General features: G+C 45.2%; 1 protein-coding gene across 1 annotated transcript; it reads right to left on the reverse strand.

Moving 5' to 3' along the window:
* Window positions 1-867: 867 nt before the first annotated feature.
* On the reverse strand, window positions 868-12,039 carry TMEM179 (transmembrane protein 179). Its single transcript, XM_083620562.1, has 4 exons — window positions 11,640-12,039; window positions 5,136-5,273; window positions 2,002-2,080; window positions 868-1,115 (listed from the first exon to the last, which is right to left on the reverse strand). Exons 1-4 carry the CDS (start codon window positions 11,939-11,941, stop codon window positions 936-938), a joined length of 699 nt encoding a protein of 232 aa, XP_083476688.1. The 5' UTR covers window positions 11,942-12,039; the 3' UTR covers window positions 868-935.
* Between the last annotated feature and the right edge of the window lie 3,483 nt (window positions 12,040-15,522).

Below are 15,522 nucleotides of genomic sequence, written 5' to 3' on the forward strand. Positions count from 1 at the left end.
CACATGGTTGGGCTACTTAGCACGCACAACAAGGGAGCATCAGTGACCAGAGAGGACACTGATCTAAGGCTTATTAGTGGGTCTACCAAAAGGTAGCACTGGTGGTCACACCCAGAGATACTGTCTGAGTCACACAACAATTCTTTAGAGGTACATTTTGAGCATGAGTTTGCAAGTGTTGCAAACTGCAGACCATCCACTCACTGGATCAGAAAGAGCCGTCAGGTGGGAGAGGAGAAACTCAACAAAAAGATAACATCACACATGCAATGCAGGCACTAAATACAGATTCCCCAATCCCATGGGCGCTCAGTTTGGATAATTCCCACCCTCATTCCTCCTCTTTGAGGGGGAGGAATAACTGGGCATCCAGCATAACTGGACATCAGCGTTGAGTGCCCGCATCATGCATGACATTATATTTGTGATGGAGCGGAGGAGTATATGACTCAGGCTTATCTCGTCAAACATCTGGAGAAGGAACATGACAGCCAAGAAAGAAAATCTATTTCAAAGTAGTGGCACACAGCTTGCTGTCTACGGATTGGTTCATGCAGGCATAGCCATCACATGGCAACTGCAGCATCAAAGGATGGTTTGCATGTGTGTGAATGGGCCATCATAAATGAATCCCCAGGGTTGGACCTTCAATATAACCCAATTCTTTTCAAGTGAGTTTGTACATTTGGCTGAGATTCCTCAAGGCCAGCTGATGAGAGAGTGATGGAAGTGCCTGTGTGAACCAGTCCTATGTGTCAGTGCTAATGGGGATGCATCTACAGACGCCATCTCCTTAACGGGATCCAGATTCACTTTCCTTTCTTAAAACCAGTACCATTTTCTTGAACTTCACCTAAAACTGCCAAATTATTATAATTATTTTTATTTTTTTAAAAACCCCTACAACCTGCTGGGTAGACTGGCTTGTCTGCCTGTTAGATCATGCCACTTTTCTCCTCCTGGAAAGAAGTTCGTGATGAGGATCGTCCTAGCAAGAGCTCCTTCTCATGAATCAGGCTTTCCACAAGGTCCTCCTGCCGGTAGTTATGGTAAACTTTCAAAAAGGCCAAAATGGTAATTCCGAGCCAAGTGAGCCAGGCAGCCCAAAGGCCAAACTAGAGAGAGAGAGAGAGAGAGAGAGAGAGAGAGAGAGAGAGTGTAACAAGGTCAAGCAATTCGTAATACCAATTTGTTTGCAGTGGTGCTTTGGTTTAAGAACAGCTTAGTTTATGAAGAACTTGGATTAAGAACGCTCCAAGCCCAGAAGTAGGTGTTTTGGTCTGGGAACTTTGCTTTGGAATAAGAACATATTTCACTTCCTTTTCAGTGTGTTCCATTTGTAAATTGAGTCCCCCACTACTATGGGAAAGCACACCTTGGTTTAAGAATGCTTTGATTTAAGAACAGACTTCCGGAACAGATTAAGTTTGTAAACCAAGGTACCACTGTACATGCAAGTCTGTTTATACAGGGAAGTTTTTGACTGAATTATACAGAGGTGGCCAACATGGTGCCTTCTAGGTGGTATTTGACTCCAACTCCAACTGAGAGGCAGTGTGGTGTAGTGGCTAGAGTGTTGGACCTGGACAGGCAGAATTCAAATCCCCACCTGGCCATGAAGCTCACTGGGTGACCTTTCTCCTAATACATGCATTTTTGAAAACAATGGCTGGTTTCAAAGTTCAGATCTGCAAAGTTCAGATCAATGCAAATTTATCTGAAGGCTGACCATCTTTTGCTTCTCACGTTGCCCCAGAAAGTGTGATTTTGATAGATCCTCCTTTAAATGCATACTGAATTGAATTTCTACCCCATCCTCATCAGGGATGCTACTTTTGATTCCCAGAGAAGACAAGATGACACTGAGAACCTTTCCAGAGATCGATCAATCAATTAATCAATCTCTTTATTACAGCCAATAATCAGTATTCCTTTCCAGAGCTGCAACTTATCAGCTCTATGGACAAACAAAGAGACTTTGGGGGAGTTCACTTGACTTACCTGTGTGATGGCAAACTGGTCATAGAATGCTGAGTTTTCTAAATTCAGCTCAAGATCTATATCCTGTAATTCTTCACAGCTAGAGGGAGAAGACATTTTGGATGAGGGGGAGGGGAAGAAATGAAAATCATTTCAGCAATTCCAAATGACCTTTTCTGAGCTCCAGCTGAAACAGACCTCTAAATCCTGTCCAATAAAGCTCTGTTCCCAAGAAGCAATAGCCCACTGCCATATATAACAACTGGATGACAACATCTTCATTATAAAACAATCATCCTACTATCCTTGAAACACAGATAAACCTTCATATTGCAGCCTCTGTCTCTCAGCGCATGCCACTGAACCAGTCAGAGTTTATTGCAGTTTGATCTCAACCAGAAATAATGGAGCAAAGGCCAAAATGTCAACGTCCCTTCAAATACTTTGCCAACTGTTCCCACTTTGATCAATTTCCTGCAGATTAAGAGAAAGAGAGAAGCTGTATGAATGTTTCATCTGTGCCTGCATTCTGAAACTAAATTGGGTCTCTAATCTGGCAGGACCTTTCAATGGAATCGGAAAAGAATAATAATAATAATAGGAGACCAGCATGCATTTTGGCCATTGCACAATAATTGTGAAATGGATACACAAGGGAGTTTACAGCCACAATTAGCACAACATACCAGCCTCGGCATAAGAATGTAAGAAGAACCTTCTTGCGTCAGACTGAATTGACCTCTGGCCAGTGTGGTGTTGTGGTCAGAGCTTTGACTATGACTTGGGAGAATCAGGTTCAAATTCCTGCTCAGCCATGAAGCTCATGAAGTGAACTTGGGCCCATCAAGATTCTCTCAGCCTAACCTACCTCGTACCTGCTCCTTGATCTCATGAACCATCAGGCCAAATTTGGTGGCGATAGGCTTCTTGATTTCAGGAACCATCGTGCAAAATTGGGTTACATTGCAGTTCTGAAAGGTAGAGTCCACCATCTTGTCCGATGGTATCCCAACACAGAGTTTACAAACTATCCTTGAGTTCAAGAATCATCAAGCCTAACTGGAGGCCTTTAGACCCATAACCACCATACATTAAAAAAACACACACAGAGAGAAACACTGGTGGGTCCCCCCCCCCCCAGACTGACAATGACTACTGGGGATGAGAAACAAAAAAGCATGCAATGCAAATGAAGCAAAAATATGCAGGGGAAGTCCTCCATCTTACCTAAAACCAGCATTTGAAAAGCCTTAAGCTCTTCTATTTTGCCCCACCGACTCAACCACCCACACAGACAATCCCCACTTTGGCATCACCCCACAATGAAACTGAGTTATGAGCCTCCATTACCTTTTGACATCACCAGAGAAGACTTCAGAAGAAAGGGGTGTTTGCGTGTGTGTGTGGTTTTTGTTTTGTTTGTTTCAGATGCTCCAGAGCAAAGAGTTGGTCAGATAGAGTCTGCCTACGGGTGGTTTTGGGTTGGTTTGTTTACAGGTAACTTGGATTTCTACTTGGTGCTGTGAACAATTCCCCGGGTTTCTGAGGTTTCAGAAGGCCTCTTCTCTTTCTTTCTCTGTCTGTCTCTCTCTCTCTTTTTCTCTCCTTCCTTTCCAGTGTTGTCAGCCATCTTGGATGCTTATCCGAATATTCTATTAGTCCAGAGATTTTTTTGTTTTCAAAAAAACCTCCCCTTTTAACGGAATATTCGAATAACCGTTGCAGCCCTAAACAGAACATTCACTAATGGCATTTTACAACATATGACAAGGTGAAACAAAGTAAATGCTTTAGCAATGCAGTTTATCTGTATCATATGACATAAAATGTCACCATTTTATCTTCTACTTTATGAGCCAGTGGATATTTTTTTTTATTAAAAAAAACATGAAGGGAAAGAAATTTAGACTCTCAATAAAAATATTTCTAGTACCAAACACGCAGAGTGGTTCAATACGCTGGATAATTTCTCAATTGCACAATATTGCTGGGCTTTAATACTCTACAACAGTAATAAATTTAAATTGCAGCCTGGAAGCATTTTAGATGCACATTCCTAGTTGCTTCTGAAAATCAACCCCCACCCCTTGCAAGCTAATTCAGTTGTGTAATGGAACAACAGCATTTCCCCCACCCATCCATGTTAATGTGGATTACTGCCCTTTACTATGAAGCAAATTACGTCCCATTTTCATTTATCCAGAATAGGATAGGTGCGTATATTACAGATTTTTAGATAGGCTAGTACTAGCTCAGGGGCGAAGAACCTTTCTTCAATTTGGGGGCCACATGCCATTCTGTGCAACCTTCTGGGAGTCATGGGTCTGTGATGGGCGGGGCCAGAGGGGAAAGTGGGTGGAGTAACAAGCGTGAAATTCACCTTCATAGGCTACTTTTTAAGCACACTCACGGGTCCCTCCCTCACCTCCACCATCCCTCTCTATCCTCCAGCAAAAAGCGCTATTGGGGTTCAACAGCACATTCTAGCCAGGCAAAACCACTGAAGGAGACTGGAGAGAAGGGCTGGGTGAGGGGGGGGACATGGCTATGGAGTGGTGTGATCTGAGGACAGTGCCAAGGGCCACATAGAGAAGCCTAGGATCCCCTTGCCTGAGGTTCCCCATCCCAAAATCAGCTTAAATCTTTTAGGATACACATCACGTCCTGGATTTTGAGGGACAAGGAATATAATAGTAGTAATCAAATGCTCTGCACATCCAAATTTTCACTTCCCGTGGGGTATAGAAGTGCTTAACCATTCTTCCTTCCCCTCCTTCCATATCTTGCTTTGTTTGACGAAGGGTGCTGCAGTTTCAAGGTCCAAACTGCCATATTCAATACAGGACTGGCCTCCAGTAGTCTTTTTTTCCCCTCAAATCACAGAAAAGGGGGAAGTTAACTTCTCCCATTGCAATGCTGCTAGATAATTCTTAAAGGCACTGGATCTCTGTCCTGTGTTGCATCTGACAACGTAAGCCAAAGAAGGGGCAATTTCTTCTTCCGTTGGCCTCACTGTAGCTACCCATCGTACCATTAGGAGATTATTTCCAGCTCACAGCTCTTTTGCCTTGCTTCCATACCTGCCCTTTGCTTATTGCCTCCCGTCTATCGGCGTGCATGCATCAGTGGGAAGGACCCTACCCTGCCACACTCACCTGTTGGGCATGCTTCCTTTTTCAGTGATGGCGTCGCACCACATGTTAAAGCCAACGCTTACGATCGTGCTGGCGATGAAGATGACGAAAACCACAAAAGCGCTGATGAGCAGATTCAGGAAGGCGTAAAAGAAAGAGCTGCGAGGGGAAAGTGGGAGGTGGGGAAGAGAGAAGAAAAGGGAATTATAACTCGTAAACAACGTTTACCAAAGCAAAGTAAGCAAAGTAACCAAACGTGATCCACCTGGAGCAGGAACCGGCAAGCCACTCCAGTATCCCTGCCAAGAAAACTCCATGTACAAAAACAATAGGCATATAAAAGTTATGATGCTGGAAGATGAGCCCCTCAGGTCAGAAGGCGTCCAACATGCTACTGAGGAAGAGCAGAGGACAAGTACAAGTAGATCCAGAGCTGATGAAGCGGCTGGGCCAAAGCTGAAAGGTCACTAAGCTGCAGATATGCCTGGAAGCGAAAGGAAAGTCCAATGCTGTAAAGAAAAATATTGCATAGGAACCTGGAATGTAAGAACCATGAACTTTAGTAAGTTGGATGTGGTCAAAAATGAGATGGTAAGAATAAATATTTTCATCCTGGGCATCAGTGAACTAAAATGGACAAGAATGGGTGAATTCAGTTTGGATGACCATCATATCTACTACTGTGGGCAAGAATCCCATAAAAGAAATGGAGTGGCCCTCATAGTCAACAAAAGAGTGGCATCTTAAAAAGCAGAGACATCAACTTGCCAACAAAGGTCCGTATAGTTAAAGCTATGGTTTTCCCAGTAGTGATGTATGTAAGTGAGAGCTGGACCATAAAGAAGGCTGATCGCCAAAGAACTGATGCTTTTGAATTATGGTGCTGGAGGAGACTCTTGAGAGTCCCATGGACTGCAAGAAGATCAAACCTCTCCATTCTGAAGGAAATCAGCCCTGAGTGCTCACTGGAAGGACAGATCCTGAAGCTGAGGCTCCAGTATTTTGGCCACCTCATGAGAAGAGAAGACTCCCTAGAAAAGTCCCTGATGTTGGGAAAGATGGAGGGCACAAGGAGAAGGGGATGACAGAGGACGAGATGGTTGGATAGCGTTCTCGAAGCATGCACACGAAAGCTCATACCAAGAACTAACTTAGTTGGTCTTTAAGGTGCTACTGGAAGGAGGAAAAAAAATTTGTTTTGACTATGGCAGACCAACACGGCTACCTATCTGTAACTACCAGCATGAGTTTGACCAAACTGTGGGAGGCAGTGGAAGACAGAAGTGCCTGGCGTGCTCTGGTCCATGGGGTCACGAAGAGTCGGACACGACTAAACGATCAAACAACAGCAACAAGCAACGTTAGGACTAGTGCAGCTTCCTGTTATCTCACAGTGGCTGACCAGGTGCTTCTAGGTAAGTCCTGAGTGTGAGAGAGCCAGTGTGGTGTAGCGGTTAAGAGTGGTAGACTCGTAATCTGGTGAACTGGGTTCGCTTCCCCGCTCCTCCACATGCAGCTGCTGGGTGACCTTGGGCCAGTCACACTTCTCTGAAGTCTCTCAGCCTCACTCACCTCACAGAGTGTTTGTTGTGGGGGAGGAAGGGAAAAGGAGATTGTTAGCCACTTTGAGACTCCCTAGGGTAGTGATAAGGTGGGATATCAAATCCAAACTCCTCTTCTTCTTCTGAGTGCAACAAGCAAGTCCTGAGTGCAACAGCATTCGCCCCACTAGGGATTTCCAGCTACTGCTATTCAGAAGCATTACTGCTTCTGAGAACATAGACTAAGGTTACCAGACGTCCCCGTTTCCCGGGGACAGTCCCCAGATTTACACATCAGTCCCCTTACAAAATCCACTGAAGTTGAAAAATGTCCCCAGATTCATTAAAAAAAATCTGGTAACCTTAACATAGGCATCATGGCCAGTAGACATCAACAGCCCTCCCCTCCATGAATTATTGCAATCCTCTTTTAAAGTCATTTAGGTTAGTGTCCATCACTGCCTCCTGTGGCAGAGAGTTCCATAGTTCATGCACTTTCTTTTACCTATCCTAACTCTTCCAGCATTCAGCTTCATCAGATGTCTGCAAGTTCTAGTGTTATGAGAGAGGGATAATTTTTTTTCTCTCTAGCCACCTTCTCCATGTCATGCATCATTTTATAATTTTATAAATCAATTTGTCGGATCCTCTTTCAAAGCCATCCAAACTGGTAGCCACCAATTGATGCCTCTTGTGGGAGTGAATCCTGCAACTCTGTGTTTACAGTGCCGGAGCACCAGTTCAGATATGTCTGGAATGCTAAAAGTTTTCTCAGTGCCAAGGCAGCAAAATCCAGACGAGGCTCCTTTGCCTTTTGACAGATTGATACTGACAGATCTGGGTTTAAGAGGCCTATCCTGCAATCTCCTTCCCCACTCCTATGTATTTTTGGTGGCAGACCTCAAACATTTCCTTTTAGTCTAGGCCACCACCACTGGGCTGAATAGGGGGTATTAGTCAAACCATATGAAGAGCACTAGGTTGGGGGAGGCTGGCTTATACTTTGTCCATGCTCTGACTTGCAAACAAATCAGCACTAAATAACATGTGAGGTTTGTCAGAGTTTAGTATTGTGTAGCAGCTTTCTGTTTCACAAATAAGCAGCAACTAGGGAAGGGACGTGGGTGGCGCTGTGGTTTAAACCACAGAGCCTAGGGCTTGCCGATCAGAAGGTCAGCGGTTTGAATCCCCACGACGGGGTGAGCTCCCATTGCTCGGTCCCAGCTCCTGCCAACCTAGCAGTTCGAAAGCACGTCAAAGTGCAAGTAGATAAATAGGTACCACTCCAGCGGGAAGGTAAACGGCGTTTCCGTGAGCTGCTCTGGTTCGCCAGAAGCGGCTTAGTCATGCTGGCCACATGACCCGGAAGCTGTACGCCGGCTTCCTCGGCCAGTAAAGCGAGATGAGCGCCACAACCCCAGAGTCGGTCACGACTGGACCTAATGGTCAGGGGTCCCTTTACCTAGGGGAGGGTAGATGGACCCAGACTGTGAACACAGTGTAGGAGAGGAGGATTTATCCAGTACAAGGTAGGGAGAGGTTGTTCCCATCACCATAGTAGTAGAATTCAGGCCCATTCAATGCAGCTGAATGTTGGAAAAACTGAGAGAGGCTATTATTGATTCATTTATTTATTAAATGCATATCCCACTCTTCCTCCCAAAGTAGGCAAGGATGGTAAGCAACAACTTTTAAAATGTCCCACTACAGATGCAGACTGGGAGAGATCTCAATTTAAAAGGTCTGCTGACCAGGTGCCAAAGGAACAACAGAGACTGCACCTGTCTGATATGCATGGGGAAAGTATTCCAAAGGGCAGGTGCCACACCACTAAAAGCCTGATTCCTAGTTTGTGTGGAAATGGACCTCCTGATATGATGGTCTCTGCAGAAGGCCCTCACCTGCAGAGCAGTGATCAATTGGTCATAGAAGGGGTGAGACAATATTTCAGGTATCTATCTCTCAAGCTGTATACAACTATATGCACCCAAACCAGCACCTTGAACTTAACCCAGTAACCCTAACCCTATCACACCCCCACTCAATCTGCTCTTTGCCAGGCAAAAAAACAAAAACCCCACTTTCTTCAACCTAGATAGCCAGTGATATGCAAAACAAATCCTATTATGAAAGTTTGGAGAAGCTGGGAATGTTTTGCAGATGTTCTACCTTCCTCCACCTTTCTCCAATGGTGGCTAGACTTGGAGCAAGGCCTCTTGAGGCTGATCTTAAAATCTAAACAGTTTCATGCCATAGCAAGTGGTCCTTTGTGTATCCAGGTTGCAGGACAGCTTTCTAGTTTAAACACTTTGATCATCCCCGGAATATTACAAGCTGGATGCCTGCCATCGTAATCACCACCAGTTTATTTGTAAACCACTTTTCTGCAAAGTGTGACTCACAGCATAGCAAACTAACTGCAATAAATGTAACAATCCCAAAAAAAACATACTAAGAAACTATTAAGAATTATCATAAGCTCACTTATGTAAAGCAATATAAGTAAACTAACCTAATTTAAGAGCTTAAACCCAAACAGGACAGAGAATAATGTCTAACGCAGAGTAAAATGGCAGCATATCAAATTGCAGGCAAGAAATCAGTAATCCAAAACTACGTTCCATAGAAGCTCACCATAATTTGGCAACCACACCTCTCCATTCTGATAGCCTTCCCTCTGATCTGCTAGTTAGACACCCATGGACAAAATCATCCACCAGGCCTCTTTGTGAGTTTAAGACAAGTCTTGTGGGCCACCTGATGTTGTTGGACAACAAAGCCTATCATCCCTGAACATTGGCCATGGCAGCTGGAGCTGATGAGAGCCAAAGTTCAGCAATGTCAGGAAGGCAACCAGTTCACCATATCTAGTTTATGGAAAGCTTCATCATCATCATCATCCACCCCCTGCCCATTCTAGCAGCCTGGACCAGTTCATCTTACACAGGTGAACACATGGACAGGCAAAGACCTCTTCATAGCTTGTAGTACTTTGAGCTAAATTGCAGCACCCCAGAGAGATCTTGAAAGCCAGCTGAATGCAGTGTATAAAATATTACCAGTGCTGCAGGCACACATCACCATGGGGATCAATGGTACATTCTATTATAAGCCTGTGTTTGGATCACTTGCCCAAAGCCTCTGGAACTGTCTGCTCTGCAGACACTGTAACAGAACATGTTGCCTGCTTTTTATCTTCTGGTTTTCATTCTGCTTAGGACTAACTGGGGATGGGAGGTACCATATTGATCTTAAGAAAATAGAAATTTGCCTAATGGAGAATGGGGCTCTTAGGTCCTCCTGGTTGCTTGCAGACATTTGGAGAGAAAAGATCTCACCATAAATAATCTATTTATTATTATTATACATGTATATCCCACCTTTTCTCCAAAGACCAGGGTTCAAATCTCCTCCCCCTTTCCATTTTATCTTCACATTTTATCCTGTGAGGTAGGTTAGTCTGAGATGCAGTGACTGCCCCAAAGTCATCAAGTGGCCTTCAGATCCGAGTGGGGATTTGAACCCTGGTCTCCCAGGTCCTAGTCCATCTCTTTAACCACTACTCCACACTGGCTCTCAGCAATAATAGCTGGCTCTCCCACTTTTCCAAAGGAAGCATAGAAATGGAATATCTCAGAGATAGCTAATTTGGTGCCCCCCCAGAAGCGGTAAGAGTCCAGCTCTCACCAGTCCCAACCAATATGGCTGACAGTCAGGGATGATGGGAGCTGTAGCCCCAAAAATTCAGAAGGCACCATGTTAGGTACCACTCGAAGAGCCAGTTGTGGTACTGAGACCATTAAAAAAGAATCAAAATTGGCTTTGGGGGGCCCAGAGGAGGTGGGTGAGCCAGGAGAAGGTGGGATTCACTCAATGTAGCAGAAAACTTTTGGAGGACCATACCTGCCTTGGGATGAGAAGCACCATAAACAGAAGCAGCTGCTGTCACCAACAATATCAGCATCAGTTGTGCATGTGTTTGCTTGTTGTTGTTTTAATGTTATTGCTCCTTTTTTGTAACGATATGCAACAGAAACCATTATACATCAAACATCCTTGCAATAAGAAGAAAACAAATGAAATTTTAAAAAAGAGGAGGGAGGGGAATAAAGTGGGAAATGAAATTACAGATAAAGGGGCGAGGACAGCATAGCAAAACTCTGTAATACCTTGATTAAATTAAAAGGAAAAAATGTAATTTATGTTGCCATTCCAGAAATGTAAAAATGCCCACCTCTCAGTGAATTTGTTCTCTTTTATTATTAAGCATTGTGTTTCTCTCATATGTAAGCTTTATCATTAAGATAGCTTCCCCTAACCAAACCGTTATGGTAGGGGGATGTCGTCCCATTTTTTGTGCAATTTTGCTGTGGTTAGCAGGGTAGCAATCAGCTGTAAATCAGTATTAATGGTTTCAGGATAGAGTATCAATAGGGGAGCTCTTTTAGGGTATTTTGGGAAATCGCAGCCTGTACATATTCACATAATATTCAGTAGGTCTGTCCAGAAAGGCATTCATTTTCCGCAACTCCAAAAGGTATGCATTAAATCCTCCTTTAGTGTGTGCATGTTTTAAATTGTCGTTGTGTGCGTGTGCAGTCCAACCCCCTATGCTGAGCTGCGGTTCTGGGCACCCTTCCCCAACGGGAGCCAAAACCAGAGTCTAAGAAAGAGAGCCCTGCAGGATCAGGCCAAAGGCCCATCTAATCCAGTATCCTGTCCTCACAGGGGCCGACCAGAGGGGCTTTATTTCAGAACAGGCAAGCGTAGGGGGTAACCGGACTGAATAGAGACCCCAGCTCATCCTGCTGCAAGCCTAGAGGAATGCGCACGGAGTCTTTTCGCCTGGAGTCTGGCGCGCAAGGCATCTGGTGGGCGAGGGGGAGTCTCCGTTTCCACGGGAGGGAGGACCCCTCCCGCTCTTTTAAGCCAGCTCCCTCCCTTCCCCTTCTCTCCCCTCCCTCCCTCCCCGGCCGCCACTTACTCCTCGTGGCCTTTGCAGAGGAAGAAGAGCGTCCTCCAGGCCTGCACTGCGGCGAGCAGCAGCGAGAGGAGGCCGGCGAAGAGGCTGAATCGGCAGGCGGACTCGGGCCCCCACTCCTGCACGGTGAAGCGCTGCCGCTCGGCCGTCAGGTTGGCGTTGAGCCACATGCCCTCGGTGAAGAGCAGGCAGCGGCCGTGGAAGTCGTTGCTGTTCTCCGACAGCGGCACCACCACGATGAAGCTGAAGAGGAAGGCGAGGAAGTAGCAGGTGCACTGCGCGAAGAGGAAGTTGCTCAGCGCCATGGTCGCCAGCCTTTGCTGCCTGCCTGCCGCCGCCAGCCGAGGAGAGAGGAGGAGGAGGAAGGCAGCAGCCCGAGGAGCGAGAGGAGGATGCGCAATGGCGAGCGCGCCTCCCTCCAGCGCCGCCCGCGCCGACCCAGCAAGGCTGGCTGGCTGGCTGGGTGGATGGATGGATGGATGGATAGGTAGAGGAGCTCAAGGGCAAGACGGGGCGGGGCTCGTCGGGAGGTTTAGACCCCCGCACCGCTTTTGTGAACACGTGGAGCTGCCTTCTTGCGTGGGTATGCCTTTCAGTTTAGGTGTTAGCAAAGCAGGGAAGGGCAAGAGGGCAGGGGATGGGCCCACACAGAATGATGCATGGTGTGGAGACAGTGGGTAGGTCCTATTTTATTTTATTTTATTTATAACCAATTAGCTCACTCACAACATGAGACTCTTGATCTCAGGGTTATGGGTTCCTGCCCCCTGTTGGGCAAAAGACTCCTGCACTGCAGGGGGTTGGACCAGATGACCCTCTTGGTCCCTTCCAACTCTACAATTCTATTACATATATAGTCAGGTATGATGGGAGTCGTAGTCTTTTTTATGATTTTAAGTTTTATACATTTCAATAATTTTGCAATCATTTTAACATTTCAAAACTCGACTTCCTTCCCCCTCTTTCTGCGGTTACTTAAATTTATTTTCAATATTTTCTGCATATCCAAATTAACTTAATTTGCTCATTTATTCATCTACTTTAAATATATACTCTTATAAAACTGCAGCGTATCTGTTTACAGCTTATTTGTAAATATTCAATAAACAATTTCCATTCTTTTTATAAAAAAGATTTGTTATCTTGATTTCTTATTTTCCCGGTAAGTTTCGGGAGTCGTAGTCCAACATCTGTCAACCTAATGTTGAGAAAGGCTGAGCTAGACTTAAAGTAAAGGTAAAGGGACCCCTGACCATTAGGTCCAGTTGTGACCGACTCTGGGGTTGCGGCGCTCATCTCGCTTTACTAGCCGAGGGAGCTGGCGTACAGCTTCCAGGTCATGTGGCCAGCATGACTAAGCCGCTTCTGGCGAACCAGAGCAGTGCACAGGAACGCCGTTTACCTTCCCGCCGGAGCGGTACCTATTTATCTACTTGCACTTTGATGTGCTTTCAAACTGCTAGGTTAGCAGGAGCAGGGACCAAGCAACAGGAGCTCACCCCGTCGCGGGGATTCGAACCACCGACCTTCTGATCAGCAAGTCCTAGGCTCTGTGGTTTAACCCACAGCGCAACCCGCGTCCCTGAGCTAGACTTAAGAGCAGCTTAAAAATGAATGAATGACAGTCATGCATACATTTCAAGTCACAATTGCAGCTGCTGGATTCTCTTTTTAGCAATAATGCTTTTCTCAGATCCTTTTTGCTGCTCACATTTCTTCCATGCATTGTTCCAGACCAAAAGCTGGCTCCTCCACTCCTAAGAAGGTTTGAGTTGCTTCCTGGTCCCTCTTTGATTTGAAGGTGCAAATGAATCCTCAGTTTCCATGTTTTCAGCATGTGGAGTTAAGAACATAAGAAGAGGCCACTGGCCCATCTAATCCACCCAGCATCCTGTACTCATAGTGGCCAAGCAGATGCCTATGGGAAACCTGCAAGCAGAGCCTGAGTACAACAGCACTCTGCCTACCTGCAGGTCCCAGGAACTGGCATTCAGAGGCATACTGCCTCCAACAGTGGAGCTGGACCATAGCCACCATGACTAATAGCCTTTTGATAGCCTTGTCCCCCATGAATTTGTCTAATCCTCTTTTAAAGCCATCCATCACTGCCTCCTGTGGGAGCGAGCTCCATAGTTTAACTGTGCTCTGCATAGTTTTTATCTGTCTTGAATCTTCCAACACTTAGCTTCATTGGATATCCACAATTTCTAGCATTATGAGAGGGGGAGAAGAACATTTCCCTATCCACTGCCCTCATGTTATGCATAATTTTATATTTTTGCAAATGATTGTTGACCATTGTGAATTAAGTTCAAGGTGCTTGTAATCTATAAGAATCAGATATGCTCATGACATGGATCTAATTCCAATTTGAAAGTCTCGTGCAGATGTGGTGCAAATGCAATATATGGTAAGAAGCCTACAGTGTGAGTTCACACATGCATGCATGCTGCAATGAGAGGTGTGTATACATGATATGCGTGCACCAATTCCTGGCACTCCAAGCAGCAGAACAGATCTATCACATTCTGGACCCAGCATTGTGTGCTTCTACAAAAAAGCAGAAGGATGGTGAACTGCCTCTTGTTAGATCTCAGGGGCTCCAGCGCTTTCGAAAGATAATTAGTCATTCTTGGCAAATCCTAACATAACAACCGCAGCCCCACTTCGCTATTTTAAACAGAATCAGAAATATAGGTGGTTGGCTGCATTAATCAGCACCATGGACAGCTCAGCCATTCAGATTGCCTCTGGGAAGCTGGCTCTCTTCAGACCGCTGTCCAAGGTCCTGAATTCTGCATGGAACTGCTATTAAACAAAGGAAACTGAAATCCTGCCCACATAATGACTCCCTCCCCTGCTTCTTTCATTATTAATTTATATAATTGTATTGTTTAATTTTTCTTTTTCTTCTTTTTCTGATTTTCTGTTGTTTTTGTCTCTTTATATTTTATCTTGTGAAGTCACTTCACTGCTTTTGTATAAAGTGATTACAGTGGTACCTCAGGTTACATATGCTTCAGGTTACATATGCTTCAGGTTAGACTCTGCTACCCAGAAATAGTGCTTCAGGTTAAGAACTTTGCTTCTGGATGAGAACAGAAATTGTGCTCCAGTGGCGTGGTGGCAGCGGGAGGCCCATTAGCTAAAGTGGTGCTTCAGGTTAAGAACAGTTTCAGGTTCCACCAAAACGAATTAAGTACTTAACCCGAGGTACCACTGTATATTACTAATGCTGATGCTGTTAATTCAATCTGTACTGGCTGCTTATCAGCTACCAAGCCAGGTTTAAGGTGCTGTTAACCTTAACACTTAATGCCCTACACAACTTGGGACAGGGAGACCTAGCAGACTGCCTCCTCCAGCACAGACCAGGAGTTGTATCCCAGGGACTATGCCTTTCAACAGGGTTGGAGAACATGCAGCCCTCCAAATGTTGTTGGAATATAACTCCCAGTATGCTTGACCATTGGCCATGCTGGCTGGAGCAGACAGGGGTTGAAGTCCAACAACATCTGGGGAGACACAACTGTCCCAAGCCTGCTTCACAGTGTTCTTAGAAGTCCAATGGAAAATCACACATACGTACAAAGAGTAGAAGTGTTTTGTCAAGCACCAGATGTCTCTTTAGGAGAGAGCTTCTCCTCACCAAGTCCAGATGAGAGCATGACTGCAATTTTCCCCAGTTCTCTGAACTTTCTACTGCTGCAGCTGCCCTTCCAGGCCTTCTGCAGACACAGTGGGAATAACTCCTCCCAAAAGATAAATCATTATTTAAGAAATCATTGCTTTGCAGGTGCAAATATCCCCCTTGTTAGAAGAGACACTTTTGTCTCCAGAAGCAGCAGTTTTATCACAGGTGTCGTGCTATACTCTCAATAGTTGT

Source organism: Podarcis filfolensis, assembly GCF_964270895.1.
Source record: "Podarcis filfolensis genome assembly, chromosome: 1".
NCBI classification, from domain to species: Eukaryota; Metazoa; Chordata; class Lepidosauria; order Squamata; family Lacertidae; genus Podarcis; species Podarcis filfolensis.